Source organism: Falco cherrug, chromosome 9 (assembly GCF_023634085.1).
Source record: "Falco cherrug isolate bFalChe1 chromosome 9, bFalChe1.pri, whole genome shotgun sequence".
Taxonomy (NCBI): Eukaryota; Metazoa; Chordata; class Aves; order Falconiformes; family Falconidae; genus Falco; species Falco cherrug.
In genome coordinates, this window is record NC_073705.1 from 28,898,650 (window position 1) to 28,926,488 (window position 27,839).

At 61.2% G+C, this 27,839-nt stretch overlaps 4 protein-coding genes across 6 annotated transcripts; 2 read left to right on the forward strand and 2 right to left on the reverse strand.

Annotated features, from left to right (window-relative positions):
- Window positions 1-312: 312 nt before the first annotated feature.
- Window positions 313-6,242, forward strand: ZDHHC16 (zinc finger DHHC-type palmitoyltransferase 16). Of its 3 annotated transcripts, none has more exons than XM_027799622.2 (11): window positions 313-1,407; window positions 2,343-2,595; window positions 2,904-3,017; window positions 3,264-3,352; window positions 3,558-3,586; window positions 3,790-3,923; window positions 4,153-4,200; window positions 4,793-4,878; window positions 5,172-5,295; window positions 5,375-5,445; window positions 5,767-6,242. In XM_027799622.2, exons 1-11 carry the CDS (start codon window positions 1,400-1,402, stop codon window positions 5,879-5,881), a joined length of 1,071 nt encoding a protein of 356 aa, XP_027655423.2. In that variant the 5' UTR covers window positions 313-1,399; the 3' UTR covers window positions 5,882-6,242. The 3 variants fall into 3 exon arrangements, with proteins under 3 accessions (XP_027655423.2, XP_005435211.3, XP_014132223.2); XM_005435154.4 differs by having other exon boundaries at window positions 315-1,407; window positions 2,823-3,017; window positions 5,767-6,241; XM_014276748.3 differs by lacking the exon at window positions 4,153-4,200 and having other exon boundaries at window positions 316-1,407; window positions 2,823-3,017; window positions 5,767-6,241.
- A 195-nt stretch (window positions 6,243-6,437) lies between these two features.
- MMS19 (MMS19 homolog, cytosolic iron-sulfur assembly component) lies at window positions 6,438-22,410 on the reverse strand. The gene is made up of 31 exons (XM_055720538.1): window positions 22,279-22,410; window positions 18,329-18,377; window positions 17,440-17,540; window positions 15,736-15,821; window positions 15,255-15,329; window positions 14,602-14,671; window positions 14,286-14,414; window positions 14,023-14,084; window positions 13,674-13,760; window positions 13,295-13,369; window positions 12,939-13,016; window positions 12,510-12,648; window positions 11,975-12,129; window positions 11,688-11,766; window positions 11,333-11,458; window positions 10,947-11,028; window positions 10,489-10,586; window positions 9,764-9,904; window positions 9,373-9,528; window positions 9,029-9,128; window positions 8,760-8,862; window positions 8,574-8,648; window positions 8,315-8,441; window positions 8,129-8,229; window positions 8,003-8,059; window positions 7,706-7,892; window positions 7,505-7,587; window positions 7,243-7,407; window positions 7,102-7,161; window positions 6,878-6,978; window positions 6,438-6,804 (listed from the first exon to the last, which is right to left on the reverse strand). Exons 1-31 carry the CDS (start codon window positions 22,373-22,375, stop codon window positions 6,777-6,779), a joined length of 3,072 nt encoding a protein of 1,023 aa, XP_055576513.1. The 5' UTR covers window positions 22,376-22,410; the 3' UTR covers window positions 6,438-6,776.
- Window positions 22,411-22,607: 197 nt separating this feature from the next.
- UBTD1 (ubiquitin domain containing 1) lies at window positions 22,608-27,831 on the forward strand. The gene is made up of 3 exons (XM_055720540.1): window positions 22,608-22,824; window positions 26,568-26,795; window positions 27,026-27,831. The coding sequence occupies exons 1-3, from the start codon at window positions 22,608-22,610 to the stop codon at window positions 27,409-27,411; spliced, it is 831 nt and encodes a 276-aa protein (XP_055576515.1). The 3' UTR covers window positions 27,412-27,831.
- Window positions 22,840-26,090, reverse strand: LOC129736781 (uncharacterized). Its single transcript, XM_055720539.1, has one exon. The coding sequence runs from the start codon at window positions 25,120-25,122 to the stop codon at window positions 24,187-24,189; it is 936 nt and encodes a 311-aa protein (XP_055576514.1). The 5' UTR covers window positions 25,123-26,090; the 3' UTR covers window positions 22,840-24,186.
- Window positions 27,832-27,839: the final 8 nt, after the last annotated feature.

Genomic DNA, 27,839 nt, shown 5'->3' on the forward strand with positions numbered 1-27,839 from the left:
TGCTGTGGGCCCGGAGAGGCCGGGGGGGGAAGCTGTGGGCCTGGAGAGGCGCGGGGGGGGATGCTGTGGGCCTGGAGAGGCGCGGGGGGGGGGGGATGCTGTGGGCCTGGAGGGGCTGGGAGTGCTGTGGGCCTGGAGAGGCTGAGGGGGAGGATGCTGTGGGCCTGGAGAGGCTGAGGGTGCCCTGGGGCAGGAGGTGCTGCAGGCCTGGGAGACAGTGGGGGTTGTGCTGTCGCCCTGGGGGTGCTATGGTGTTGGGAGGCAGTGGGGGGGATGCTGTGGGCCTGGAGGGGCCAGGGGTGCTGCGGGGCGTGGGGATCCCGGGTGTTATGGGAGCTGGATGCAGTGAGGCTGAGAGCTTTTTGCTGTTGGTATGGGCAGCCTTTGCACAATGAGGCTAGGTGCCAGAGAGTGTCTTGCCACTGTGGGTCTGGGTGCTACTGAACTGGGGGAGCTGGGTGTTGTGGAGCTGGGCGCCACTGGAGGGTGCCACAGGGCTGGGTCTGGGTGGCTGGACCCAGCAGGAGCAGGACCCTGGCTGTGCCTAGGCAGGGCCAAATCTAAGGTTTCCTGCAGCCTGGCTTTGCTGTTGCCTGTGGTTTTGGCTGTGCTGCTAGCGTTGTCCCATCGCCATGGGCTCAGTCCTCCACTGGGATGTGGGGAATGCCAAGGGCAGGGTGAGGCCTGTAGCCCCAGTGACTGACTGGGCCAAGGAGGGTGCATGGCTCTGCTGGAGCCTCATCCCTGTGGCTGTGCTGCTGTATGCTGGCTGGTGCCTGGGGACAGAGGGGTGTCCTGCCCTGGGGCAGGCTGGCTGCCTCCCCTGTGGGCCCCCTGCTCAGCAGCTGCCAGCTGTTGTAGGCGAGGAAACCTCTCTGAGGGGCAGGGAGGTGCTGTGTATTTGGAGGGGAGGGCTTACCCCGGGACCTGCTGCTGGCTCCAGCATTTTGTCTCTGTGCTGACAACACAGGGACGTGTGCCACCTAAAGGCTGCACAGCAGCAAGTTGTTGCTCCACTTCGCACCTGACGTCTTTCAGAGGAAGGCTCTTGGCAGAGTCAAGGGCAAACATGGGGAAAGGGGTGGCACTGGGGTTTGCATATCCCGCTTCTCCCTTACCAGGGTACAGGAAGCCTGGGGAGGAGCCATGCCTGTGACCTGGAGTGGGCTGGTGGGTTTGATGTCCTCATGTCCAGCTGCTTCCAGCCTTGGGGTCAGCCCCACACTCATCTGGCAGGGCAGAGGGGAGCACCTGGCTCCTTTGGACAGCCCATGTGGATGCTGCAGATCCTGCCCTTACCTTCCCTGCCGCTCCCTGAGCACTGTGCAGTGGGTACAGCAGCACAGGGAGCCAATCCCCGCTGGAGGGCCCCCACCTTGTGGCACCACTGCCTGGCACCATGCCAAGGTGAGAATTTGGCCCAGGCTCAGAACGTGCCTTGGTAGGACCCTAGGGCAGCCTCACTGCTTAATATTGATGGGCACTGTCTGCACGGAGGCCTGGGGGCCCCAGCCCTGCAGATCATTTTCCCAGCTGCTGGGCCAGATCGGGTTCCTATTTGCTCCCAGCACAGGTCTCGGGTGGGACAAGGGGCTCAGCAGGTAGGGAAGCACTGCACAGCATCACCTCAGCCTGGGGCTTCCCCTGTGCCACTCCTTTGTTGTTACATGGTGTTGTCCAAGGTGGATCCAGCCAAGGTGAATGAGAAAGCGTTGGGACTCTTGGAGTAGGGCTGTGAGGTTGGGAAATGTGCAAGGTTACCTCTGCAGTTTGGTCCAGAGGTTGAGGTGGAGGAAAGTAGCATCCTGGCCCTGCTTTTTGGGGATGAGGAGAGGGACTAGGTGAGGAGGGGTAATCCTGGCCCTATTTCTCCACGTACATTTTGTGTGGTTTCCCCTGTTCCCAAACCTGTTGGGAAGGGCTAAGTTTGGGATCGTCCCTGGAACTGGCCCAGCATCCTGGATGCTCATGCCTTCTCTGGTTTCCTCTGAGTCAGACTCTCCGTGTCGCTCCCCCGGCCCCCTCCCCGCTAGGAAAGACGAGATGGGACCAGAGAGCATCTGAGCCCAGATGTCGAGGGGCCTGTGCCCCCTGCTCCACGCAGAGAGCCATCACGGTGACAGTGGCCCCACAGCCTCCAGGAGTCTGGGCTTAGCTTCCTTGCTCTGCATCCTTATGCAGGGTGAAGGAGAGGCCCCTGCTGTGCTGTGCAGGCAGGCGTCTGGCAGAGTTGGTACAGGGAGCTGTGTGATCGACTTCAGCACGTCTGGGAGGGGAGACCCTTCTTGAGGGACGACCAGGCAGCAGGGTGGCCTGCCCACGCTGAGCTCCTCTCCCCCCAGGCGCAGCATGGCAGGGATGAGGAGCCGGCAGCGGATGTTTGCGGCGGTGATGCGCCTGCTCCTCAAGTGCCTGCGGCTGGGCCGGCGGCGACGATTTAAGCTGGTGCGGCAGGCAGAGCAGCTGTGGCACTACGGGCACCTCTGCCTCCGCTCCCTGCTGTACAACTCCTTCACCAACGGTGACGTGGTGCTTGACTCCCTCTTTGAGCCTGTATACTGGCTGGTGGACCACGTCACCCGGTGGTTCGGTGTGGTGAGTACCCTCACCGGGCAAGAGGGCACCCGGCTTGGGGGGCTGGGGCGAGCGCGCTGCTGGGGCAACTGAGTGTCGGGGCTGCTTGTGTTCTAGGCAGGAAGGGAGTGGGGACATCAGTGTGTGGTTCAGATTGGTTTCCTGTGACCATATCCTGCCTGTGCCGCTCCCCAGGCAGCAAGGGGCAGGTGCTGCCCACTCCAGTGACCCAGGCCCCTTTCCTGTAGGTGTTTGTGGCACTGGTGATTGGGCTGACAAGCTCCATCGTGGCCATCGTGTACATCTGCCTGCTGCCCCTCATCCTGCAGACCTACACACCTGCCTGGATCTGCTGGCACCTCGCCTACGGACACTGGAACCTCATCATGATCGTCTTCCACTACTACATGGCTATCACCACCTCACCTGGGCACCCACCGCAGGTAAGGCACCAACTGGCAGCACAGCCTCTCCCAGCTGGGCAGCGGGGACCAGCTATGGACAACCACTGGGAACAGCTAAACAAGCCTAGTGGTGTCGTTGCAGGAGGTGGCCTCCCGATCGGGGCAGTTAGGCTGGGCAGGGGGAGGTGGGGAGGTGGGGGGAGGTCAGAGGGGAGGTGAGGAGCATGGGGAGCAGGGGATGGGTGTGGGCCTTGGGTGCACAAATCTCTTCTGACCTGTGCACAGGCCAAGGACGATCTCACTGGCGTCTCCATCTGCAGGAAATGCATTGCCCCCAAGCCAGCTCGCACCCACCACTGCAGCATCTGCAACAGGTAGGGCTCCTTACCTCTGCCCACCGCAGCACTTGGGGCAGCCTCTCCTTGCCCCCTGCCACACTGCAAGACCGGGGCCCCTTCCCCGCTGCTCTGCTGGCTTCTTGTCTCATCTCTCACACAGCCCACAGGGCTGGGGGGGCTGCCTGCCCCCTCCTGAACGCAGTGCTTGCACTGACACTGGCGCTGCTCTCCTCCCTCCCAGGTGCGTGCTGAAGATGGACCACCACTGCCGTATCCTTCTGCAGTACTAACCTGCGGCACTCTCCTAGGGGAAGCTGGCTCTGCTTCCCCCTTCTCTCCCTGCCCTGCTCCTCACCCGAGTCAGCCAGCACAGGGAAGGGGGCTGGGGGCTGGGCCAAGAAGAACCGCCCTTGTCCCTGGGGTGGGTTTGGACCCATGGTCTGTCAGTTACATACCTTTAACCCCAGAGGCAGCCTGGCTAAACAACTGTGTGGGACACTACAACCACCGCTACTTCTTCTCCTTCTGCCTGTTCATGACCATGGGCTGCATCTACTGCAGCATCAGCGGCTGGGAGATGTTCCGGGATGCCTATGCAGCCATCGAGGTGAGCAGGCAGGCCCTGGCCCTTACCCTGCCGTGCTCCGAGGTTGTCTGGGCTCCCCAAGCTGAGCTTGCAGAACAAGGCTGGGCCACGTCTGGCCTTGTAGTGACTTTGCTTCCCCGCTCCTTCCTCCTGTGACACCCCCAGCTGCCCTGGTCCTGCAGTGGGGGCAGTGAGGGGGAAGGGCGCCCTCTGAGACACGTAACTCGTGCCCTGTTTTCCATCCCCCTAGAGAATGAAACTGCTTGAGAAGGAGAGACTGCAGGTGGCTGCCAACCAGGTGGGACGTCCCTGCCCCGCAGCTGCTCCAGGCAGTGTGGAGCAGAGCTGCCCTGCAGGCTGGGTCCTGCTTGGGGTCCTGCTCTTGAGGAGCACGTCACAGCCAGAACCAGCCCCCGCAGTCATCTCGTGTCAGAGAGCTGGGGCGGGCCAGGCAGCTCTACTGTGGCATTGCCTCCAGCAGCTTGGGGTCTGCTTCCCTGTGCACCCAGCTTCCAGGGGCTTTGGCTGGTGGCAGCTGCTTGGCATGTGCTGCTCAGGCCCTGCTCTCCTGGGCAAGCTGCAGCAGTACGTACACATCTTGCCCTGAGCACCAGCTGCAGTGTGGTGTGTCCTGACCAGTCCCACAGCTGTTGCCTCCCCCCTTACCTCCAGCCCACTGCTTCTCACCCGCGTGCCAGCTCTTGGGTGTCTGTATGTCTCATGGCTGTCTCAGGCTGCCTCCCCATCACCCTGCCTGCTGTGTTGGTTCCAGCCACAGTCCTTTCTAGCTGTCTGAGCTCTGCATCACTGAGCGGTGCAGCAGTCCCCCTGTCTGGCTTCAAGCTATAAAGCAGTTTGGTTAATCCCCTCACTCCCTGATCCTTTTTCAGACATACTACCAGACGCCACCACCCACCTTCTCTTTCCGCCAGCGAGCATTCCACAAGAGTGTGGTCTACCTCTGGGTCCTATGCAGGTAAGGGGGCCCAGGGTCTGGGAGTGAGGGGGGGGGGGGGCAAGGACTGTGCAGCCTCCTGCCCTGTGACACTGCTGTCCCTCCCCGGGGCTGGGCTGGCTTGCTCAGATGTCCCTATCCTGCCAACTCTTGGGCCATGGAGGAGGAGAGATTTTTGGCTCCGTCACAGGGGACTAGACAAGCTGACCCACCTATGCAGCGGTGGGTGTAGGGAAGGCAGCCTCAGCCCCCCACAGCTGCGGCACCAGGGAAGGAAGGCTTGTGTGCAACCTGCTGTCCTTTGCTGTCCCCAGCTCGGTTGCACTGGCCTTGGGCGCACTAACACTGTGGCACGCTGCCCTCATCACACGTGGGGAAACCAGCATTGAGCGGCACATCAACAAGAAGGAGAGGCAGAGACTGCAGAAGAAAGGCAAGGTGAGCACAGCCCACAGAGCGGGAGGGATGGCTGAGGCAGAGCCAGGCATGATGTGTGTCTCCCCCCCCACCACTGCAGATCTTCAGGAACCCCTACAGTTACGGCAGCTGGGATAACTGGAAGGTGTTCCTGGGTGTGGACGTGCCACGGTAAAACCCTGGGGAAGCCCCTGCCTGGGAAGGTGGTGGCTCGGCGGTGCGTGAGTGCTGGGACAGAGCAGGACAGCGAGCATCCCATGCTGTGTGCTGCTCGGGGCTTTGCAAGGCACAGAGGACTATGGGCAGCAGTTGCCATGTTGCTCCTCAGCCCTGCCTGGTGGCAAGCTCTGGCCTATCCAGCACCCCTCTTGCCAAAGAGTCCCAGCTGAGCTCAGCCTTTGTGGCGGCTCCTCACAGCCCTGGCTGGGCTCTGCAGAGCTGAGCCCCGAGACTGGCTTTTTGCTGCGGCCTCACTCCTCCTCCTCCCCACAGGCACTGGCTTACCCGCGTCCTGCTGCCCTCTCCTCACCTGCCCCACGGGACAGGCCTGAGCTGGGACCTGCCTCCCTGCGTGACCAAGCAGCGTGCGCCACTCCTGGCCATCTGAGGCCCAGGTGCTACAGAATTCCCTCCCCGCAGGCAGGGGAGCGCACAGGCGACCCGCTCTGCCACCGCGACTCCTTTTGGCCCAAGTGCCTGGCAGAAGGTGAGTGCTGGCACACATTGCTAACCTGAGCCAGAGCCATGGGAAGCTCTTTGGACAGTGCCAGTGCCTGAACACCTGCTCTCATGGCTCCTTGGTGGCTGCAGGCAGCCCAGGGGGAAAGGCGGTAGAGCTGCTGCTCCCTGCTCAGCTCTCCGGCAGGGCTAGGTGCCAAGGATGGCACACCTGCATGCCAAGGATGGCACACCTGCCCTGCAAGCACTCCCCAGGGAGCCTTTTTAAGACCATCTAATAAATTTTTTTTTTTTTTAAGGGAGCCTGGCTCTTTTCACTGGTGGAGGGGGGCAGACCTCTGGGTACAGGGGATGAAAGGGACCCTCATGATTCCGCAATATGGAAAGACGAGTAAGGGCCTGTGACCAGCAGCACCTTTAGCTACTCAACATATGCAAGGGCACTGGGGTCGCAGCCTGAGCAGCACAGGGACCCTCCCACAGCATTACCAAAACAGATAGATTTATTCCTCTGGCACAGGGGTTGCCACACACCATACATGTGTGCACAGGCCTGCCCTCTCTATTCACACGTGGCGAGTCTGTCCGTCACTGTCCCTTGCTGCAGCAGAGGCTGACAAGCCACGAGCAGTACAGCTCCTTCCGCTCTGTGGGTGTTGGGAAGGTGCCGCTTTGAGGGGTGCTGTCTGCTGGCCTCAAGCTCCAGCCCCAGCGGTCGGGGCAGTACTGGGCTTCGAGGGTCCGTGGCATCAGTCGGATGGCTTGGTGGGTTAGCAGGGGCCCGGTCAGATTGTCAGTCAGCACAGGGAGGTGATGTGGGGTGCTCACCTGCCCGGACTCCCCAGCAAGAACCTGTGGGGACAGAGGTGGTACCATCAGCCATGTCCCCAAACACCAGCAACCCCAGCGGCTGGCAACCACTCACCATTCCCCCCGTGCTGCCACTGCCTCCTTCCGTACCAGCCTCTTCTTGTCATCCAAAGGCTTGGCCAGCGCCCGAATAACTCGGGCCTTGTATGGGAGCAGCTGTAGGACAGAATGGGCTCTTACAGTGAGAGAGCTGGGTGCTGGCTGCCCCCAAGGAGGAGGTTTGGGACCCCCTTGCCCCTTTACATCCAGGAGGCAGCAGACTGCTGCGGGAGCACTTACCACTGTTGTGGGCAAGCTGGTAAGTGCATGGGCACAGCGCAGGGCGGCAATGCGGACAGCCTGGAACAGACAGGGGTGAGGGCAGCAGAGAGCGCAGGGGCATAGGAGAGGAGTGTGGGGTGAAGGAGGGGGTGCACGCACCATGGTGGGGCTGGAGGTGAGGCTGAGGAACTTGGTGACCAGTGTATCAATGTGCAGGCTCATGATCTGGGGAGCTTCGAGCAGCAGCGGCTGGAGGCAGCTCAGCGTGGAGAGCTGCACCACGTGGTCCGAGCAGGACAAGGCCTCAAGCAGGAGGGAAAGCAGCTGCAGGTGGGGAGGACACAGGAGACATCATGAGTAACTCCCACCCATGTGCTCTGCACTGCCACAGTCCCGCCCCGCTGCCAAGGCTGGGTCTCACCGTGGGTAGCTCCGTCACCAGCACAGGTTTGGGGAGGTGGTTGAGCACATGGGACAGGCCCTTCAGGTAATTGGCCTTCACGTCTGTGGAGAGCAGAGATGGTTGCAGGCAGGCAGAGGAAGAAGGGGACGCCAGCTCGAGTCCCCTGGGTAAGGGGTCACAGGGCGGCAAGGCTGGGCTGGGCTGGGGGCGGCCGCTCACCAGGGCCAGCCTTGTAGAAGCCCTGCACCAGCTTGGGGACGTTGTCAGTGAAGAAGCGCTGGCGGAACATGATGCGCACGTCTGCGTGGCAGCCCTTGTGCAGCACATCTGGGGACTTGGCCATGAGCAGGGAGAAGCCGTCAGCCACGGCAGGGCCCAGCTCCGCATCACCCAGCAGGCCCAGCAGCTGCGAGGGAGAGAGCTCTGAGACAAGGCGCTCGGCCACTGGGGTTCCCAGCCGGCCGCACGGGGAGCAGGCATGCTCCTCCAGCATCACCCAGCCCCACCACTGCCTACCTTGTCCGTCAGGTGGGAACTCAGGGGGTGATAGCGCAGCACCAGGGCTTTGGTGACCTGTGCAGGCAGAGCAGAGTTAGCACCAAGCCGGCCCCCCAGCTCTCCCACATCCAGGGTGGGCCTTACCCAGAGCAGCAGTGTGAGTGCCTGCGTTCGGCGGGGCCCTTCTGCAAGGCTGGGCTCCATCCTGTTCACTGCAAGCTGCAAGATCTCATCCAGCTGCTGCCCTGGGGACACAGAAGGGACAGGCTGAGCTACTCCCCTGCCAGCAGTAGGCAAGGACCCGTGTTGTCCTGCCCAGCTCCCTCTTACCTGCCGGGTGCTTGTTCACCAGCCCTGCAAAGCACTTGGCAGCTGTGGTAGCTGTGAAGGGGCAGTTGCAGGAGCAGCTCAGCGCCAGCAGCTCCCGGAGCAGACGTTCCTGCTGAGGAATAGCCACCTGGAAGAGACACGGTGTGTGTTACAGGCCGGGGCCACAGACACTCCCTTCTGCCCATGGAGCTTGCTGTGGGCCCAGGTCAGAGGGTGCTCAGTCAGGGCCCCTTCTCCACTCTGTTCCCCACCAACTTACATTGCGGGGCAAGGAGCAGACAAGGGCCATGAGGAGGGCAACCAGGCGTCTCTGTGCCTCCAAGCACTCCCCGTCCTGCAGGGGAGTAACAACACCCACGTCATTACGGTCCTTGCTGCCAGCCTGTGCCAACATCCTCATCCCCTGGCCCTGCTCCAGCACCCCAGCCCCAACCACCCAACACACCTCAAAGGGCTGGAAGGAGCAGGGAAAACTGTTCTGGGGCAGGAAGGAGACCTCTCCATCCAAGAAGAGGGGCACCACATGAGACACGCTCTGGGCAGCCAGCCTAGAGAAAGCAGACATTGCAATGTGCTGCTCTGGGAGGGCCACCAGAGAGCTCCTGGGTGCCTCCCGGCAGGCGAACAGTTGCCGTCTACAGATAGCAGCAGGGGGAATGCAGCCGGCCCCCTCCCCACAATGCAGTGTCCGGTGTGTCCCCCAGCATCACTCACTCAGGGCTCAGGTGAGTGGTAGCAGCGCTGATGACTGGGACCATGGCAGCCAGCACCTCTTCCTCCAGCAGCGCCTTGCCCAGCAGCGAGTGGGTGCTCTCTGCATGCAGCAGGAGGAAAGGGACATGCTGCAGCCCACTGCCCAGGGGGATGAGGCAGACACAGGCCCCTGGCCCACACCAGCCCTGACGCAGGGCTGCTCTGCCTCTGGCAGGCAGCAGTGGGCACGCAGTGTTGGCAGTTGCCGGAGGGCAGCAGCAGCAGCACTGGCTGCAAGGTCAGGGACCCCCCAGAGAGCCAGGGAGCTGCCTGCTCTCCCTCTTCTGCTCCAGCCCCACACCTACCTTGCATGGCAGCCTGCACAGCCATGGCCAGCAGGCAGGGCACCACCGTCTGGTGGTAGTACCAGCAGCCTTCCGCGTCCTGCTGGCACTGCAGGGCCACACGGTGCAGGCTCTGGCACACAGACACAATGTCTTGAGCGTTCCCGGCCTCGCTCCCTGCAGGACACGATGATCACCATCTTATCAAACAGCTGCAGCACCCACCCCTCTGATCTGTGCCGGTATCCCAGGGCAGTGCAGCCCTCCCTAGTCCCCCTCCACCAGTGGGATTCAGAGCCCAGCCCTGGGCTCCTCCCATCACTGCCATCCCACCCTCCCAGCCACCGCTGGCAATGGAGGCAGCTCCTGCCCAGATGCGCTCTAGAGAGCTGCCCGCTGCAGGCTGCATTACCTTTGTGCACCTTCCAGAGATGCTGCAGCAGGACAGGGACAGTCTCCCTCACAATGCTGGTGTGGGTGGACACAGCTGCCAGGGCCTGCAGGCAGCGCTGCCGCAGGGAGCGGTGGTCACAGGAGCTCTCCTGCTCCCGCTCTGAAGAGGAAACACACCTCAGAGGAGTGCTGGGGTGATCCCAGGGCCCCTCGCTCCAGGGCATTCAGGGCCCAGACCCTGCCAGGGTGGACGGGGTGAAGCAGCACAGCAGAACTAGCCCGTGCCAGGCCCAAGGCCAGGGGTCCTCAAACTACGGCCCGCGGGCCGGATACAGCCCCCCAAGGTCCTCAATCCGGCCCCCCGTATTTACAGACCCCCCTGCCCCGCCCCCGCCGGGGGTTGGGGGGGGAAACCAAGCAGCCGCAGATGACTGCCTGCCACTTCATCTGTGTGCCGGCCCCCTGGTTAAAAAGTTTGAGGACCCCTGCCCAAAGCACTCTGCCTGCCCTGTGGCTGAGCAGCTCCTCCCCACCAGGGTGATCCTGGCCACACAGGCTGGTTGCCAGCAGCAGGCACGGCCTTCCCTGTGCCAGTACCACAGTGTCTGTGCTAGGAATTCCCCAAGGAGAGCCACCAACCTACATCATCTGGCACAGCCCCACTGCCCGGCAGGAACCAAATGGCGGTGGACAGGCTTCAACCAAAACCAGAGGTCACTCCCTTCCTAAGGCTGCCAGCCCTACCTGACTGCAGCTCCTCTTCAAGCCTGGGTACCATGCGTCCAGAGAAAACCTTTGGGTAGACAGGAGCCAGAGATCCAGCTGCCTCCATCGCTGCTTCGCTGCCAGGGTGGGAAGAGATTAGGATGGGTGATGTGAGCACTGCAAACCTGGAGCTGCTTGTACACCAGCTGCACAGATCTGGGCTAAAAGGTGCCTCCAGGAACCAATTTCCCAGCAATCTCCCTTTTTCACCTTACTGGCAGGCAGAGCAGACCCCTCTACTTCGACAGGCCCAGACTTTCTCATCTCCAGTCCCTAAGTCATCTGGTTTATCCCTTTGCTCTTACACCCACGTGGTCTTATAGCTCAGAAAGTTCCTGCGCTATTCCCAAGACTACAGCCCCTCTGTGTAGCAAATCCAGGCTTTGTTCCTCTCCCCAGAATGTGAATGACTGCAGTGGTGCCAACCCACCCCTTACCTGCTCTGGGAATCCTCCTCACGCAGAGCAAGATGGATGAGGTGATCCACAACCAGCTCCAGGTCAGAGGGAGACAGGAAGCCTGGAACAAAGCCATAAAGGAAACTTGCCCGTGGCCAAAGGCAAAGATGCCCGTGTTCTGGCCAGCGTCCTTCCCCCTCATCCAGGCTAGCAGCAACACACCAGCATGCCAGAGACACAAGATGCCCAGCACAAACAGACAAGAAAGAGAGACCAAGCGTCCCTGGATCTCACGGCCCGGGTAGAAAATGCTGCCAGCGCTCCTGTGCACCTACAGGCAGCAGGCAAGGACAGCCCAGCAGCCACGCGGCACCAGAACAGGGCGACACCTCCCTCTGCCTCCCCAAGGGAAACAAGGCACCAACCTTGCAGGGAGCCCAGGACAGTCAGTGCCCTGATCCCAACCAGTTGCAGCTGCACACTGGGATCCGTTAGCGCTGAGAACACCACAGAGCAAACCAGGGCTCGGAGTGACAGCAGAGTGCTCTCATCTGGAGAGACAGAGGCATAGAGTCACTGACTACACCTGGCTGTCACTGCACAGCCACCACCACAGAACCCAACAGACCCTGGGTCCCTGGGGCATCAGCAGGGGGTCGCACATGCAGCCACCCAGGTCATTGGGCTTTCCTTCTCTGTCAGCATACATGAAGGTGAGGCCAGAGCCAGCAGCCCCCTGGGACACGGGTGCTTCTGGCCAGAGAGACCAGCCAGCCTCACCTTCTTCCACATGTCCCCACTTCTGCTGCAACTCCAGGAAGCCCAGCAGCATTTCCAAGATTGTCCTCCTCTGACTGCTCTGCAGGGACACAAAGGTGTAACCCAGATCACCGTCACTGCTGGGACACAGCTATGCCTCAGCCCAGCACTGCAAGGCCACAGGGAGCCCACGGGTCCCCAACCACAGCCAGGGAAAGATGCCCACTCTGCTCCCACAGAGCCCTGCAGAGCCAGCGGGTGCACTTGGCCCTGCTGTCTGTGACCACAGAGGCCAGGGTGCCCCTCACCTGCGAGTGCTTGCTGTACTGCTCCAGCAGCAGAGGCAGGACGCTGCGGGTGACATGGTGGTAGGCGCGGAGGGAGGCACCCGCTACTGCCTGCAGGAGTTTGGCACTGGGCCACACCAGCTTCATGTCGGGCTCACACAGATGGTGCCTGCAATCTGAGATAGGCTGGGTGTCAGCTGCACCAGCAGAGCTCCTCTGCCTCGCGTGCAGGGCTGGGCTGGGACATGCTGCCAGGGCACAGCTCTGAGCTGCAGCACTGCCTCCCTAAGAGCTGCTCACCCCCACCTCCAAGTGCACAGGACAGCCTTGGATGCCCCAATTTCAGCAGAGGGAAGTAATGCAATCCTATAGGAATTTCCTACTGTGCCCCCTTCTCCTCCCTTCCCGCAGCCAGTTACCTTGGAGAAGCCAACAGTGGCTGTGAGGGCTAGAAAGAGAAGAGAGGCTTCAAAGAGAACAGGAGGGAAGATCTCTAGCTAGGAGGATGCCTGCAGGCCTGGCTGCTCAGGGCAGGGTAGTTCTCTCTGCTAGCTACCTTGCAGGATGCTGCTGAGGAAGGAATCCAGCAGATCCTCGGTGTCAGAGCTGAGCACAGAGCGGGAGAGGCAGGCAGAGAGGGCATGCAGTGCGGCCAGGCACTCCGCCTCGACCTTTTCGCTCGCTGTCTGGAACACCTGCAGGAGAGGCCATAGGATGAGCTAAGCCCTATGCTGACCCCAAACACAGACTTCACGGTCCCAATGTGGGCTGAAGGGCTCAGGCTCCCATTTCACTTCCTATGTGCTTTGACCAGGCAGTAGGGCACATCCAAGCCCCAGGGACACATTGATAGGGCTGGCCTGTCCCCCACTTTTCAGCTGGGGGCTGCTGGGAGACATGAGGCTCGCCTGGTCTGGCTGTGAACTCCTGCTCAGCAGGAGCCCAGATGTGGCGGTGCATTTGTTAGGGGCCCTGCAGTACTCACCTCCCTGCGCAGCGAAGACCAGAGGCTGGGAAGGAATTCCTGCAGCTCCTTCTGCCCATAGATAGCACAGCAGGCAGTCTGCCAGAGGGAGCCAGGAGAAAACATCAGAGAGAAGCCAGTACCAGGAGGACATAGAGCCGTGACACTGCCCATCCTGGCAGGCTCATGCTGAACTACACAAACCACTCAAGGGACAGAAAAATAGGGAGTGATGCAGGCCAAACTAGGACCCTGGAAACTGTGGCTTTGTAGGGGAGAGTTCTCTGGCTGGCAGGGAGAGGGGCTCAGAGGTGGCTGGTGGCTGCTGCTGCCACATGCCAGCTGTGGGCGAAAGGCACTAGGGGATCCCTCCTTACCAGAGTCTGGAGGGAGTCAAGCTTGGCGCTTTGGAGGTCTGAGTCCATCTTCTCAATGAGCAGAGGGAGAAGGAACTGCAGAGAGAGGCACTTAGACTCAAGCCCAGCCTTTGCACCACCTTGTCCATGGCCCTGCAGGGCTGCAAGCTCAGCCTCTGCCAGAACTACCCTCGTAAGCAACAGGCAGCCCCTTCCCAGGGTGTCAGCATCAGCACCCTCCCCACACCCACCACCAGCGGGAGACAGAGCTGCCCTAGTGCAGGCCCCTAGTCCCAGTTGTTCCCATCCCAAGAGCCACAGCAGGAGCTGCAGCACTATGAAATGCAGCCTATACTCAGGGAACAATGGGGTGCTCAAGAACCCCCTAGGAGCTTCCTACCTCAGCAAATTGGGGCGTGGAGGTCAGTACGGCCCGGAGGCTCAGGATCAGGTCTTCTCTCTGGATGCCATGAGGGTCGTTGGGGGGCTGGAAAGGAAGCGGAGAGCAAGTCATCCACCCATCAGGAAACCTCCCAACCCAGCCGTCAGCTGAGGCTGCATCACATCTCCAGCAAGGCAGCTGGATGCCAGTCACTGCAGCCAGCATGGCACTGGTCTGTCAGCCTGAGTACCACAGCTCACAGCTCAGCACTCCCCAGCCAAGACTCTTGCCCACCCCCTCCTCCCATTCTCTGGAGGGGACCCAACCCCAGAAGGAATAGGCTATGGCATGGGGCAGACTCACTCACTGGAGTAAAATCAATGGGGAAGTAGCAGGATGTAACTTCAAACAGCTCCTCCACAAAGGGACCTGCAGGGAGAGGAGAGGGAGTAAGCAGAGATGCTAAGATACAGCAGCTATGCCTAGTACCCACGACAGGCTGGCTACGCAGCTCCTAAAGCATGTCAAGGACCACCCCAGCCCTAGTCAGACCCAAGAGCCATCCCTCCAACAGCTCAAAGAAAAGCAATATGTCTCCCAGCCAGCTCTGCACAGCAGGCACAGGCTCACCCAGGGCATAGTTCTTGGCAATGAGATCACGCACGATCTGGAAGGCCACCAACAGATTGCGGGGATCCTTCTCCCCATCCATCACCTGGATGAAGCCGAAGGTGAAGTCGGCACCCAGGCCCTTCAGCTCTGCAGAAAGAAGGAGTGTGAGTAGGTGCAGGACACCAGACCTCACCACCAAGCCATAAAATCAGCCCAGCCCTGCAGCCCTTCCAGCTCTCCTCAGGCAGAGCCACGGAGCCGCCGGAGAAGGTGAAAGCAAGCCATTTTCCCAGCGTTGACAACTCCAGAGTGGTTCTGGCATCTGCCCGCTCACCTTCCTCTCTGGTGCTCATGAAGTTGGTGATGATGCTGTAGACTGTGTGGCGGTCCAGCTGCAGGAGGGACTGGAGGGAGGAGCAGAGCAATCAGAACAAGCCTCCGCACATGGTGGCACCGCTACCCACCAGCCAAGGGCAGCCCATGCCCTTGAGAAGGGGGCAGGACCCCCAGCAGCTCAGCTGCTGCTTCCTGGCACACAGATCCCATTCAGCACATGCGAAGTGTGCACATGCCTGTGCAATGGCACCTGAACACAGCTGTGTCCATCACTGCATAAATGCACCATCACAGTCACACCAGGGCCACAAATGCTGGCCAAGGCCCTGTCAGCATCAACAATTTTAAATCAGAGGAGCATCTGGGAGCTGGGGACACTTAAACACAGCCTGAATAGAGCAAAGGAAATAATTCCCCCAGGGATGAGAGATGAGAGGACAAGGGCCAAATGGGATCTTCAGCTGTTGTCTGCCTCTCCCTCTGCAGTTAGCCATGCTGTCTCTAAGCTCTGCAGAAGCACTGCACTGCGCGGAAGGATGTGCTACACTGCACTGCTGCTGCATGTGCTCAGTTCTCGGGGCGGGAAGGCCATACCCAGTCACCCAGGGAGCAGGGAGCAGGGATAGGAGGATGGGAAATCACATTGCTCACCTGCACATGTACCTCCTGGAAGATGGCTTTGAGCACAGACACTGATAGCCCTGAGGACAGCACCTCACACATGCTCTGGGGACAGGAAAAGAAAAGCAAGAATAGAAAACCATGATGACAGCCATATAACAGAACTCCTGTCTCTCCACAGCAGCTGCCTGCAGGATCCTCTCCTACAACAGGGAGAGCTCACCACCCCCATACACAGGACAGGTCAGGACACCTATCATCTGCACTGCTCCCCAGAGTGGCCAGGGAATCCTTGCCCCAGTAGCAGCATGGGGCAGGAAACCAAGGCAATCTCCTCTGCAAGGGGCACAGCAGGAGCACAGAGGACACAGGGCTATGCCACCGGGCAGGAGCTGACAGCCCAGCCAGGCTCTGCTCAACATGCTGCTCCAGCCTGCGCTGAGGTGTTGCATGTCCCTGGCACCATTCTGGAGCACACTGCCATACCACGGGCTCAGAGGTGTGAGCTCACCAGTGCTCGGAGTCCTTGGAGCACCGAGGGGATCACAAGGTGATGATCTTGCAGACGGTTCTCATAGAACAGGACCAGATGCAGCACTGTCAGGAACAGACACACATACGCGTTAGACCCAGGAAATGCAGCTACCGGGTGCTGGCCCCAACTCTGCCAAAAGCAGCTGCCAGATTAAGAGCATGCACATCTTGCACCGGTGAACGGGACAAACTGCCACTGTTGGATGCACCCACCTGGTTCCAATGCCTTCACCCTCCCCTCATGACCAACTACATCAGACCGCAGCGGGGCAGCACCCACCTCTGGCTGCTGCACAGGTACTGGAACTACCCGAGAGGCATTTGCCCTGGCCTGTCCAGACCTGTGGGTACAGACACCAGCAGGAAAGCGGCAGATGCCTGCTCAGCCGAGGCTGGAGGATGTCGTGGGGTGGGGCACAGGGCTGGAGCCCGAGCTCTGGCTTCTCTGCACTTGGCTCCACAACACGTTCCCGACCCCTGAGTCACGGCCACGGGCGCCTGCACACCCCGGCCGTGGGGAGTGGCAGCAGGAAGCAGACTGGAAGAGCCGGCTAGCAGCATCCTGCACCCACAGCTGCTGCAGAAACTCACCCCCCCAGGAGGCAGCCTGACGCAGCACTTGAGAAATGAACTGCGTGAGGAGAAACACGAAGGGAGACAGGGCCAGCTGGGGGTGTCACAGCAGCTGCCTGTGCCTTCCAGGGAGCTGGCTCTGCCCACCCTCCTCCAGAGCTCCTGGTGACTTGGCTGTAATCCAGCTCGCTCCCCTTGCTCAGCTGCCCTGACTCTGCCAGGCATCCCTACCAAACCTCCCCACCTCCAGCTGCCCCTCCAGAGCACCCAACCCCATCACAGTCATCACACCTGACTCTAGCTACACTAGTACCTAGTCTGACCATACTCTCTCTGCACAGCTGCTCTTGGCCCTGCCTGGAACTAGTTTAAGCCTTACAGAGAGCCAAACACCAAGAACTAAGCACCTTTTACTTCCATCCTTCCCTTCCTCCACCTCACTAGCTGGACCCCCTGCCTTGTCAGCCTGCTGGCACAGTTTCAGCTACCCAACAGCAAGGCCTCCAGGCCCACGTCAAAGTTCAGCAGCACTTACTGGCTTCCCCTGCTGCCAGCCAGTTGCTATGGGGCATTTAACACAGCCAAACCTTCTCCTTGCCTCCATGAATGGGACGACTTCAGCTCCCCGTGCTGGTCCTCCACTCCATTCTTATCCTCACACTGATCTCCCCTCCTGCCCAGGCCCCAGGGTTCCCCCAGAGTTAACCTAGGCAGGCCACAGGGCTTCGACATGACTCGCTTTGTGAAGGACGGTTTTCCTGCACTGAATCACCACCCAAGGATTTTGACATGCAGATGTATCCCCAAGGCGTCCCACGTGGTGCTGAGCACACCTGGGCGTGCAACACCCACACACTGCCAGGGGCACCAGCTGCAGCTTAGGGCTTTGGTGTGTTTAGGGAATTACATTAATTGTGTGGTGAGGTTGGCAAAAAGGCTGCAACGTGAGGCCCTGTACCCTCCTTGGACTCTGATTCTTGAGAGATACATACGAAGTCATCACAGTGCTAAATCAATCCCTTTGCCAACCACAAGACAGACATTTGAGTGGCGCAGGCTTTGCCCCCAGCCTGCCAGCAGCCACTCAAGGACCCTGAGCAGCCCTTACCTTCCTTCTCCTGGAGCAGGGAGTAACACTGGAGCAGGACTTGTGACAGCAGCTGGATGCCTCGCCCGCGTGTCCGAGGATCTGTGCTCTCCAGACAAGACCTAGTCCGCGTGGGAGAAAGGCCAAGAAGCCTGTTGTGAGCAGGAACACCCAAGCAGGAAGCACATCCTAAGCAGACACACTGTAAAAACAAAGGGGTGCTGCTCTCTGGGCAGGGCAGTGGTGGCCCAACCTTGCCTGAATTGCCAGCAGGGTGGGAGTGGACTCCTCTTCCCCTGACTGTGTTGCACATGTGTACCTGGCCCCAGAGCCACGCAGCAAGAAATCCAAGTTCTCAACTTGGACCAAAAAGAAATTGCTCTTGCGTCATGTCCTGCATCTGAAACTCAGGACTACCAAGATCACAAGGGCCAAAAAAGGGCAAAGCCTCTTACAATGAGGCAAACCCAGCCCCCAGCTGGGGAGAAACGAGCCTCTCTAAGGCCCAGGTCATGACAGCTCGGAGACTGGAGCAAAAGCTGCGCCAGCCAGCTCGTGACACAGTGATGTGCAGCTGTGTGCTCTGGCAGCTCCGGCTGGGGACAGCCCCAACTGAAAGTGGTCTGTAGCTCGCTGCCTGTCACAACACCTCTCCTTGGTCCTGGGAGAGCATCAAGAGCTGCTCCAGCCTTGCTCCTTTCCCAAACAGCTCCCAAGTCCTGGGCGGGCAAAGCACCACTCAGGCCCCATGCTGTGAGCAGACAACATCCTGGCAGGCCTGCATACTGTGGTGTGTCTGAAGCCAGCTCGTCCCGGACAAGCACACTTTTCCTTGTCACTGTCCCTCCTTGCAGGAATCTCCCCTGCAAGGCTCTCATGTGATACACAACAGGTATAAGGTTTTTCTTACCCCAAAGCTTCCACAAGCTGCAGCACCGTCCAGCTTCCATCCTTCACCCCTGAAGAAAGGAGGTAAAGAGAGTGAACCAAAGAGGCTCCCAGACCGTCAGTCGGGCACAGCACTGGCGATGGGTGCCAGGAAGGGTCCTGGCACCACAGGGGGAAAGGCTGGCTGGGTGCCAACGCCTTGCTAAGCACTGAAGGAGCCATGTGCACTTAGTTGGTAGAGCTGCCTCCAGCCCTGCCTGCGAACATGTCTGGGACCGAGAGCTGCCTTGTCTGGATCAGAGCTGAGAGCAGGCAGCAAGGCGTGAACTTGCCTGCACTTTGCCTCTACCCCCGCCCCGCAGCCTGGCTGCATCCATCACTAATGCGTAGCTCCCAAGAGAAGCCTTGCTGTGCTCCGCTTTGGTGAAACACCAAAAAACACTTCTCTAATGTGAGCAAGGCAGGAGGGGACAGAAGGCAGCTTCCCAGGTGCTTCCTGGGGAGAGCTAGCCAAGCAAATAGCCCAGACACCAGTGATCACCCAACTTGCCACCCTGGCACCACCTTCACACTATGCTGAGCAAGACCTGCACAAACTCTCTCCAAGATGAAATGCAGGGAGAAAGGCAGCTTTGTGGTCAGAAGAAGACAAGGCGCTGGGACTCTTGGAGTCTATTTCCAGCTCTGACTCAGACACACCCCACCAGGTTGCCTCACTCACCTCCTGCCTCAACATTCTTGCAACTCAACTGGGGGAAAGAGTCACTCCTTGGGAGGCTTTGGTAAGGACCTGCTGCATCCTACAAGAGCCTTGGCAGAAGGGCAGGTTCTCCATTCCCACTCACCACCAATGTGACACCTTCCCAGTAGGAAAGCTCTGCGTGTGCCCCTTAGTTAGGCATGGGGTGGGAGGCGAGGGACTGCCTTACCTTAGACCCCTAACCTGTAGCTCAGGTGGGCAAGGGACATTGCTGGCAAACTAGCAGCACCCTTCACTCTCTACCCAGACAAAACAGCTTTCCTCCACAAAAAACGCACCTTCTAGTCACCGAGACTCACTGACTTTGCCCAGAAGCACTTCTGGGAACTCCAGATGGCCCTGTTCTTCTCCCTGCTCTGATGAAGTCTTGCCTACATAACTGACAGGGCACCCACCCCCTCAGAAGCCTAAAGGTTTCATCTGGGGCTTTCCCAGGCCTTGTCTCAGCTAATGTCTCCTGCTGTTGCAAGCATTTCCTGGCTCTTCCTAAGCAGTTAATTCCAGTATATTCCAGTCATGCTGTTCATCAGAGAGTGGTCTTTGGGGATGGGAGAAGGGCTGGCAGTGTTTTCTGACGGCAGGCAGCCCCGACTCCAGAGACAGGGCTTCCAATCCTGCTTGACAGAGAAGGAAGAGGGACAGAACACATAAGGGGAGCTGCAAGGAAGAAGAGGAGCCCAGCAGGCTGCAGAGTCCACAGCCATAAACAGAACAGGAGGTGCCTTGAGCAACAGCCACAAAGTGTTAGCAAAATTTACTGCAGAAGAAGCACAGAGCAACAGCAAGCAGGTGCTGTGCACCAGCATAAACCAGAGTGGACTGCCGAGAGAACTTGTCTGGCCCCTTCGTACCCTGCATCCCAACATCCTGCTCTGCAAGCTCATGAAGTCTTTGTGCCTCTGAACCACCGTGGAAGAAGTCTGAGAGAAACTCCGTGTGGTCAAGCACTCTGCCTCCTCTACACAAAGCTGCTGGTTTCCTAATCAACAGGAAAGAGCTGCAGTGCAATGATCAAACCACAATCAGCTATTGATGCTCCCCACAGCTAGTAGCCCCTTCACCTGGGGCTGAGAACTTCACTCTGTTCTCAGGGTCCCAGGGGTGCGACCAGCTTCACCTCGCATGGAGTGACCACACCAGCCCTGACCTGCAAATACAGCTTCCTGCTCACAGGCAGAGCTGTGCAGACGACAGCTTAAGCACAAGCACAGCTATAATTGGACCTGCCTCATCAACACAGCAGGCACAGCGGTGAGCCCATGAAACTTCTGCCTCCACATCTGGCAGCAGCACGTCCCCTTGAATCCCTCCCTTACCAGGAGGGGCTGCCTTCCTATTCTGGTGTTCCGGTAGTCCCAGAGGCTAAACAGAAGCAAGCCATTTACCCTTTGCTACATTATTACTTGGAATCAATCTGCTCCCTTTCCTGACATGTCTGTCCCCCTTTCACACAGTGTTCTTCTAGACGTCAATCACTTCTGCAGGCTTTCGGTTCTTGTCTCCCTCATACCCTCAAAACATGAGCACAGCATTCATGGGGAGCATGTGATGGTTTTCCCTAACAGCAGTATCCTTCTCTCCCCATCTTTTAATAAGAGTTCAGCCCCCTTCTGCCACCCATTGACCTGTGCAGCCTGAGCTGCCTGTGACAGCACCAAGACCCTTCTTCCACTTGCCAAGTTACACTCAATTTAGTACCCAGCAACACATGGGAGAAGCTCAATGCATTTCTTCCAACAATTACAAAATGGCCACAAGGTTAGACAAAACCTCCCTTTCACTCAAGGATGTATCATGCAATTTAAAACTTTCTGATGTGTGATTCTCTAAGAGGTCAGAGGGACCAAAGGACACTTGCCAGCTCCCTTGCTTGTCAAGGTAGGTTTGTCACAAGTGCTGTATGGCTGATGAGAGCTGGGGGGTGGGGAGGGCAGGCAGGGGCAGCTCTTCTGTTTGTATGTCTTCAAAGAGACAAAGCTTTCTCCAGGCACTTCTGTAATATGACCACAGATGACTCCAGCAGTTGTAAGGTTATCTTTCCCCCCGTCTATTTGAAGCATCTCAGAGGCTTTGTGCAGCTCTTTTGCAACATCTTGAATGTCACATAGTTCAGTGAATTCCTCCAAGTAACCTTGGCATTTTCTTCATTCTGTGTTACACAGACCACTGGGTGACCTTCCCATTTTGCCAGCTCATCTCATCACCAAGATATCATGGATCAGTTCACAATCCATCAGCCTTGGGAAAGGTCTGTAAGTTACTCCTCTGTGTAACGCAACCTACATAGTCCTTCTCTGCTCTCTCAGCTCCTTTCTAAAACACACTGAAGCCACTGCCTAGAAACACAAACATGCCGCCTTGTTCTTAGAAAGCCAAGTTCCTGAAGCTGCAAATTCCCTAATGTAACAAAGTCACCAAATTGCTACTCCAAGCAGAACAAATTATCCAAAGAAACCAAATGACTCAAGCCCTGCCAGGAAAGGAAGAGAAACCACAGTGAATGCAACCAGAGCCTGGGCCCCAGACGCAGAAGCCAGTGAAGCCAGTACATCGGTCATCTCCCACAGCATCTCAGCAAGACCAGGAGCTCCTTTCCCACTGGTGCCTCCTCCGCCACCCAGCCACAGCCACCCATAGCCGGTACCACCCACAGCAGCTCCCACTGCCCCCCAAACCTCCAGCGCTGGGGCCTGCCCCCTCATGCTCCCGTCAGCTCACACATCCCACGCCGCACCCCTCACGCTGAAGCCCCGCTCCCTGCTCCAGGCCAGCCCCTGGCACCACCAGTGGACGCAGCACTTTCAATCCCACCGCATGCTCCAAGGCCAGCCATCTAAAACCCCGAGAGACCCCAACACCTCTGCCCTCACCCCGGCTCCCAACAGCCCCCCATCGCCCCCCAGCCACCTCTGCCTGGCCGCTGCAGCCCCTCACCGTAGCTGCTGCCCCCCTTCCATTGCCCAGCTCGCAGCCCAGGCCCTGCCCGCTGCCCCCCGCCCCGCAGCCTCACGCCCCAGCCCCACAGCCGGGCCCGGGCCCTGCCCCGCAACCCCCAGCCGGCCCCAGCCCCACGCTCACCCTCACGGCCCGCCCCGCACCCCCACGCCAGGCCGCACCGCCCCTGGCCGTGCCCACGCCCGCCCCAGGCCCGGCCCCGCCGCCGCGCCCGCGCCCACGCCCGGCCCCGCCCCGCCGCCGCGCCCGCCCGGTACCTGCCGCAACCTCGGCGGCGCGGCCGTCCTGCTGCCCGGCCACGAAGGCCTGGACGGAGGCGGCGAGCGCCGCAGCTCCCACCCCGGCCGCCGCCATGACACCCCGCGCCCCGGGCAGCGGCCACCGGCCCTCCCGCCGTGCGCATGCGCCGGGGCCCGGCGCCGCGGGGGTGACAGTCCGCGCAGGCGCACGCGGGGGGGGGCGCCCCCTCCTCACCCCTCCGGCCCGGGGCAGCGGGGGGGGGGGCGGTGGTACGGCGGGGCGGAGGGGACAAAAGTGCGGCGGGAGCGGGCGCGCGCACGTGGGCGGTGCCGGTGCGGGCGGTCACATGCGCACCTGGCGGGGCGGGGCGCGGCGCGGCGCGGGGCGTCTCCGGCGGCGGGGCGGCCCCGGCCTCAGAGCCGGGCCCCGCGGTCGGCTGCAGCGCGCAGCCGGCCCGGCCCCATGCCGAGCGCCGCCGCCGCCGTCGAGCCCCGCCATGGGCGGCTGCGTGGGGCGGCAGCGCCGGGAGCGGCCAGCCGCCGGGAACCCCCGCAAGCGAGCAGGTGAGCGGGGCCGGGCCGGGCCCGCCCCGCCCGGACACCCCCGGGATCGCGGGCGCCGGGGGGCGATCCCGTGTGCCTCTGGGCGCGGCGGGCGCGGGGGAAGCGCGGGCACCGGAGGGGCGCAGTGCATGGCGCGGCGAGGGCTGTCCCGCGCACAGCCTCAGGACCCGTTCCGCGCCGCCGGCGGCCCGCCGGCACCGGGGCTTTCGGCCAGCTGCGCGGCCCCGGGAGCGAGCAGGCACCGCGGCTCCCGGCCCGGCGGCGCTCCGGGGGTCTTGCGGGGTCAGGGCGGGGGTGTGCGGCGCATTTGCCTCTCCCCGGTCCCTCCAGGGAAGGGTGTGTCCCGGGCGGCCGGGGGGCTACAAGGCAGGGGGTGCCCTCGGCTTGGGCTCGGCGGCGCCCCCCGCACGCTGGGTCCCTGCCGGCCCGGGGTCGGTGCTGCCCGTGCACCGAGCTGCTGCCGCCGGGCACAGCCCCATCCCTGCGCCCCCGGGGTTTCGAGAGGTGCCGGTGACTTAGCCGCGGGGCGGGGGGTACCGGTGCGGCTCCCCGGAGTTACCGGCAGCCGAATACCCGGGCGCCGTGAGGCGCCTCCCTGGAGGATCGCGGAGGCCTCGGGGATGGTACGGCTACCTGCCGGCAGAGGGGACGTGGGCCGGCAGGGTGAATCACACCTGCCTTCCCTTTGTCCGCCTCCCCGGCCGGGGCAATCGCAGCCGGTAATTAACGTGTTTATGGCGAGGCGGTGGTAGGCGGGAGAGCGGGGGCATGGAGTATGTGCCCGGGACCGGGCGCCCCGGCCCTCTCTCGCAGCTGGGATGCGGGGGTGGCGTGGGGGAGTGGGACGGTGCCCACCCCGGGGTGCCCTGCTGGCTCAGGTTAGGGTGACAGCCCCCCCCCGGAGCCGGAGCCCCCCAACCCAGCATGCTCTGGCCCCCAGGGGTGCAGGTGCCTTCTTGTGGGAGCCAGTTGGTACTGGGGTCCCCAGCCGACCGTTCGCCCAGCTGGGTGCAGGTGTGGGGCTGTTGCCTCATAACTTGGGGCTGCTGTGGCTGGGGGTCAGATCCCAACATCTGGATCCATGTGCTCCCCTCCTGTGGCAGGCAACAGCTGGCTGCAGAGGCTGCGTCTCCATCAACACTACTCATTCCCTGCCAGGCTCTCCTGGGATGGGTCACGGTCCCCTCCCTGTGCCCCTGGCAGCTGCTGCCGCTGTATTGCAGCACATCCCTTCTGAGGGGAGTGGGACTGTCCCTGGTTGTTGCGGTGTCCATGCCATCCCTGCCTTTGTTTGTGTGGTGCCATCAGCCCATGGGAGCCACTCAGCAGGTGGTGGTGGGTGAAGCAAGGCTGCAGCTGCCTTCACCCGCAGTACCAGTACGGGGACACTGGCCCAGGCTGGCAGGTCCCAGCATGCGAGGACGTGCTGTTGGCGAGGAGGGGTGCTCTGCCTGCCTGCCTCTGCTCCTGCGGGGGCCTGGCTAAGCAGCCTGCCTGCCAGGCCAGCTCCTGCCCTGGCTGGGGCTCACTGCAACCCCCTGCAAAGAGGTGCTGCCAGGGCTCCCCACAGCAGGTGACAGTGTTTTTCCTGGGGTAGCCAGCTTGACACAGCAGGAGTAGTAGGATGCCCATGGCACGCAGCATCCCAACTCTGCCTGGCCCAAGAGGGGACCAGCCAGCACTGCTGGAAGCAGTGTCGCTTGCCATCTGGCTGGCATCTGTTTCCATGCCAAGCCAACCTCCAGGACCTGCTGGCTGGGGCTGCTGAGCTTTCCCCAGGACTCCAGCTGGGCAGGGAGCAAGCCCCAGGGCAGGAGAGCCTCTAGGGCACAGCCTCCTGCCTGGGGGTCCTTGTACCGGGGCACCGGGTGGGGCTGAGCTGCAGGCAGGGCACTGCAGGCACAGGGCAGGAGGCAGGCATGCTGCCTGCGAGATCCTGTTGGCTCGAGTCCGGGCACAGCGAGCGGCCAGACCTGTCCGGTGGTGCCACTGCGGAGAGTTGCACAAGGGACCAGGAATAGAGCGGCAGGAGGTGATTAGAGGTTGTGGGGCCCAGATGGGCGGCAGCAATAAATAGATAAGGCTTAAGCCCCAGCCTACCTGGGCAAGGCTGCCGGGCACACCTGCCTGCATGGGGCAGCTGCAACCTGTCCCTGCTCCCCGCCACGGCCGGGCCCCGCAGCTCGATCCTACTGCCTCCCCCGGGCCAGCCTCTTCCCTTTGCCATGAGCCGAGCTGAGGGGCTGGCTCCGGCTGGGTGTCCTGCCATGCATGACAGTCCCGGCTGTGGGGACGCATGCCACAGCCCGGTGGCCACAGCAGCGTGGAAACATGGTCCCAGCTGTGCCCTTCAGGCTGGTTGTGGCTGCTGCTCCGGGGCAGGTGCTGCCTCTGACCTTGCTCTGTCCTGCGGTGCTGCAAATCCCTCCTGCCCAGCACCGTGACTGCTGAATCGGCAGTGCTGGCTGCAGCCGGCTGCCCTCACTCCTCCAGGGATGTGGGCAGGATGCTGCTTGTCAGGGATGCTCAGCATCCAGCCCTGGGTAGCTGAGCTCCTGTGCCCCACGGGGACCCCTGGGGTGGGTGCCATGTGTCACATCTAGGTCTAGGTGGGTGTTTGCTGGGAAAGCAGGTGCTGTGCTGGCTCCAGTGGTCTTGGACGGGGTGGGATAGGGCTGGTACAGTTAAAAAAGGTCACATAATGCCTTGTTGTCACCACACGTTTGCCAGGGAAAAGCTGCCTGGGGAACATGGCGCAGCCCGCAGCTGGCAGTGGTGGCTGTCCCCAGCAGCTGGGGTGTGTGGCATTGCCTTGCCTGGCAGGTCACTGTGTGGGCACCTGCATCCTTCCTGCCCGGCGGGGACTCCGCATCTCCATCCCTGCAGGAAGGGTGCTGGCTGTGCGCCCCAGGGAGAGGGGGTGGCAGGAAGGAGTTGTCACTTATTGTCCCCAGCTCAGCTGGGAGTGACAACAGCTCCTTCCTGCCCCACGCTTCCGGCCCAGCCATGGGGCTGACAGGATGGGCCTGTTCCCACGGGGCACAACCTGGCATAGGGAGGGCAGGAGGGCAGTCTGGGGCTGGCATGGGGGTGGCCCAGACCCCTGGACAGTGCTGGCTGTTGGGGTTCCCTGGGGACATGGTTGGGGGCTGTTTCATGGAGAGCCAGCTCAGTTATGGCTGTTGCTGGGGCTACCTGTGGAGTGGCAGCCCTCCATGCCAGTGATGTCTGATGCCCCCCGATGCCCTGGATGCTGTGTGCCTGCTGTTGTGTCCACAGCTGGTCCCTGACATCCTGGGGTGGGCAGAGAGGACAGTAAGGTCCTGCCCACCCATCCCCCGCCGGGGCTGCAGCTCAGCCTTCGTAATCCCCTTCCCACTCCAACTCACCAGCTTATTTCCTTGCTAATTCCCCAAGATATAAATACTGCTCTGCCTCAAAGGGCCCCAAGGCCCTATGGCCATCCCATGGGGCAGGGGCTGGTCTCCCTAGCATGGGGGCAAGAGCCTTTGTTCCTCCTGGGGGTAAAGGATGTCACTTGAGGAGGCAGCTGCTATGAGGCCAGTGGGACCTTGAGTAGGGCTTGCTTTAGCTGAGCTCCCCCTGGCTGTATTGGGGACTGTGCTGGGCAGGGTGGACCTTCAGATGCTGGTGTGCATGGAACCTGTGGGGATGGAGAGGTGGGAGGCTCAGGGCTCAAGGGGGAGCCCCATCCCTTGGCTGAGCATCCCACCCCTCCCCAGGCCGCAATGAGCCCCTGAAGAAGGAGCGTCCCAAGTGGAAGAGCGACTACCCCATGACAGACGGGCAGCTGCGCAGCAAGCGGGATGAGTTTTGGGACACAGCACCTGCTTTTGAGGGCCGCAAGGAGATCTGGGATGCCCTGAAGGCAGCTGCCTATGCTGTGGAGGCCAACGACCACAGCCTGGCCCAAGCCATCCTTGATGGAGCCAGTATCACCCTGCCCCACGGTGAGGAACGGCACCAGGGTTTTGGGTGGGGTGGGTGCCGAGTGCCCCATATCTGGGCACATGGGGGTCCCAGGTTGGAGACGAGAGGGGTTCCCAGCTGCCATCCACACAGCTTAGCCCAGCCAAGCAGGGGCAAGACAGGCCCTGCCCCACTGCCTGGGGTGGCCCTGTCCCCATCTGAGTGGTCCGTGGGGATGCCCGCCCACAGCATCTCATCCTGCTGTCCCCAGGGTCCCTGACGGAGTGCTATGATGAGCTGGGCAACCGGTATCAGCTGCCAGTCTACTGCCTGGCACCTCCTGTCAACCTGATCCTGGAACGGAGTGAGGAAGAGGCAGCAGAGCCAGCCGAGCCCCTGCCCAATGCCCGTCGGGAGTTCACCCTTAAGGTGCGGCTCTCCACCGGCAAGGACCTGCGGCTCAGCGCCAGCATGGGTGACACCATCGGGCAGCTGAAGAAGCAGCTGCAGGCGCAGGAGGGCATCGACCTGGCCTGGCAGCGCTGGTTCTTCTCAGGCAAGCTGCTCACTGACCGCACGCGGCTGCAGGAGACCAAGATCCAGAAGGATTTTGTTGTGCAAGTGATTGTCAACCAGCCCCTGCCACCCAGGAACTGAGCCACCCCCGACTGGTTGCAGGGAGAGGACAGGGGGCTGGGGGACAGTGGCACCTCTGGGGATGCCCTGTGCCGTGTCCCAGCCCTGCCAGAGCCAGGGCAGCCCCTGCTCCCCCCTGAGGCTGTCCCCCACCCATGTGACCCCACAGGAAGGTCTGGATGGGGCTGTGCCCCTATGGTTGCCCCCCTTGGCTGGGGACATGGGCACACACTGTGTTTGCTGCAGGAGGTTCGAGACCAAATGTCTCTGGGGCGGTCAGCGTGGCTGGGGCCCCACTGCCAGGCTGTGCTGGCAGGGAGAGGCCGTGACCCGCTGGGCTCCAGCTCCCCCTGGCCGGGAGGCCCCGGGGCGTTGGGCTGGGTGGAGATGTCTCCCCGCTGTACATAGTCTGTATTTATCAATAAAGCCTTTTCATCCTTCCTGTGGCC

Coding starts and splice junctions, on each gene's coding strand:
- ZDHHC16 (XM_005435154.4), top strand. Junction 4,201..4,792: donor TGCAGGTGGCTGCCAACCAG/GTGGGACGTCCC, acceptor ATCCTTTTTCAG/ACATACTACCAGACGCCACC. Junction 4,879..5,171: donor TACCTCTGGGTCCTATGCAG/GTAAGGGGGCCC, acceptor TGCTGTCCCCAG/CTCGGTTGCACTGGCCTTGG.
- LOC129736781 (XM_055720539.1), bottom strand. CDS start 25,122: ATGCGTCCCCACAGCCGGGACTGTCATGCATGGCAGGACACCCAGCCG.
- UBTD1 (XM_055720540.1), top strand. CDS start 22,608: ATGCGCACCTGGCGGGGCGGGGCGCGGCGCGGCGCGGGGCGTCTCCGG. Junction 22,825..26,567: donor GAACCCCCGCAAGCGAGCAG/GTGAGCGGGGCC, acceptor ACCCCTCCCCAG/GCCGCAATGAGCCCCTGAAG. Junction 26,796..27,025: donor CAGTATCACCCTGCCCCACG/GTGAGGAACGGC, acceptor TGCTGTCCCCAG/GGTCCCTGACGGAGTGCTAT.
- MMS19 (XM_055720538.1), bottom strand. CDS start 22,375: ATGGCGGCGGCCGGGGTGGGAGCTGCGGCGCTCGCCGCCTCCGTCCAG. Junction 13,017..13,294: donor TTGACTCCCTCCAGACTCTG/GTAAGGAGGGAT, acceptor TCCCTCTGGCAG/ACTGCCTGCTGTGCTATCTA. Junction 8,442..8,573: donor TCTGCTCCTTGCCCCGCAAT/GTAAGTTGGTGG, acceptor TGTCTCTTCCAG/GTGGCTATTCCTCAGCAGGA.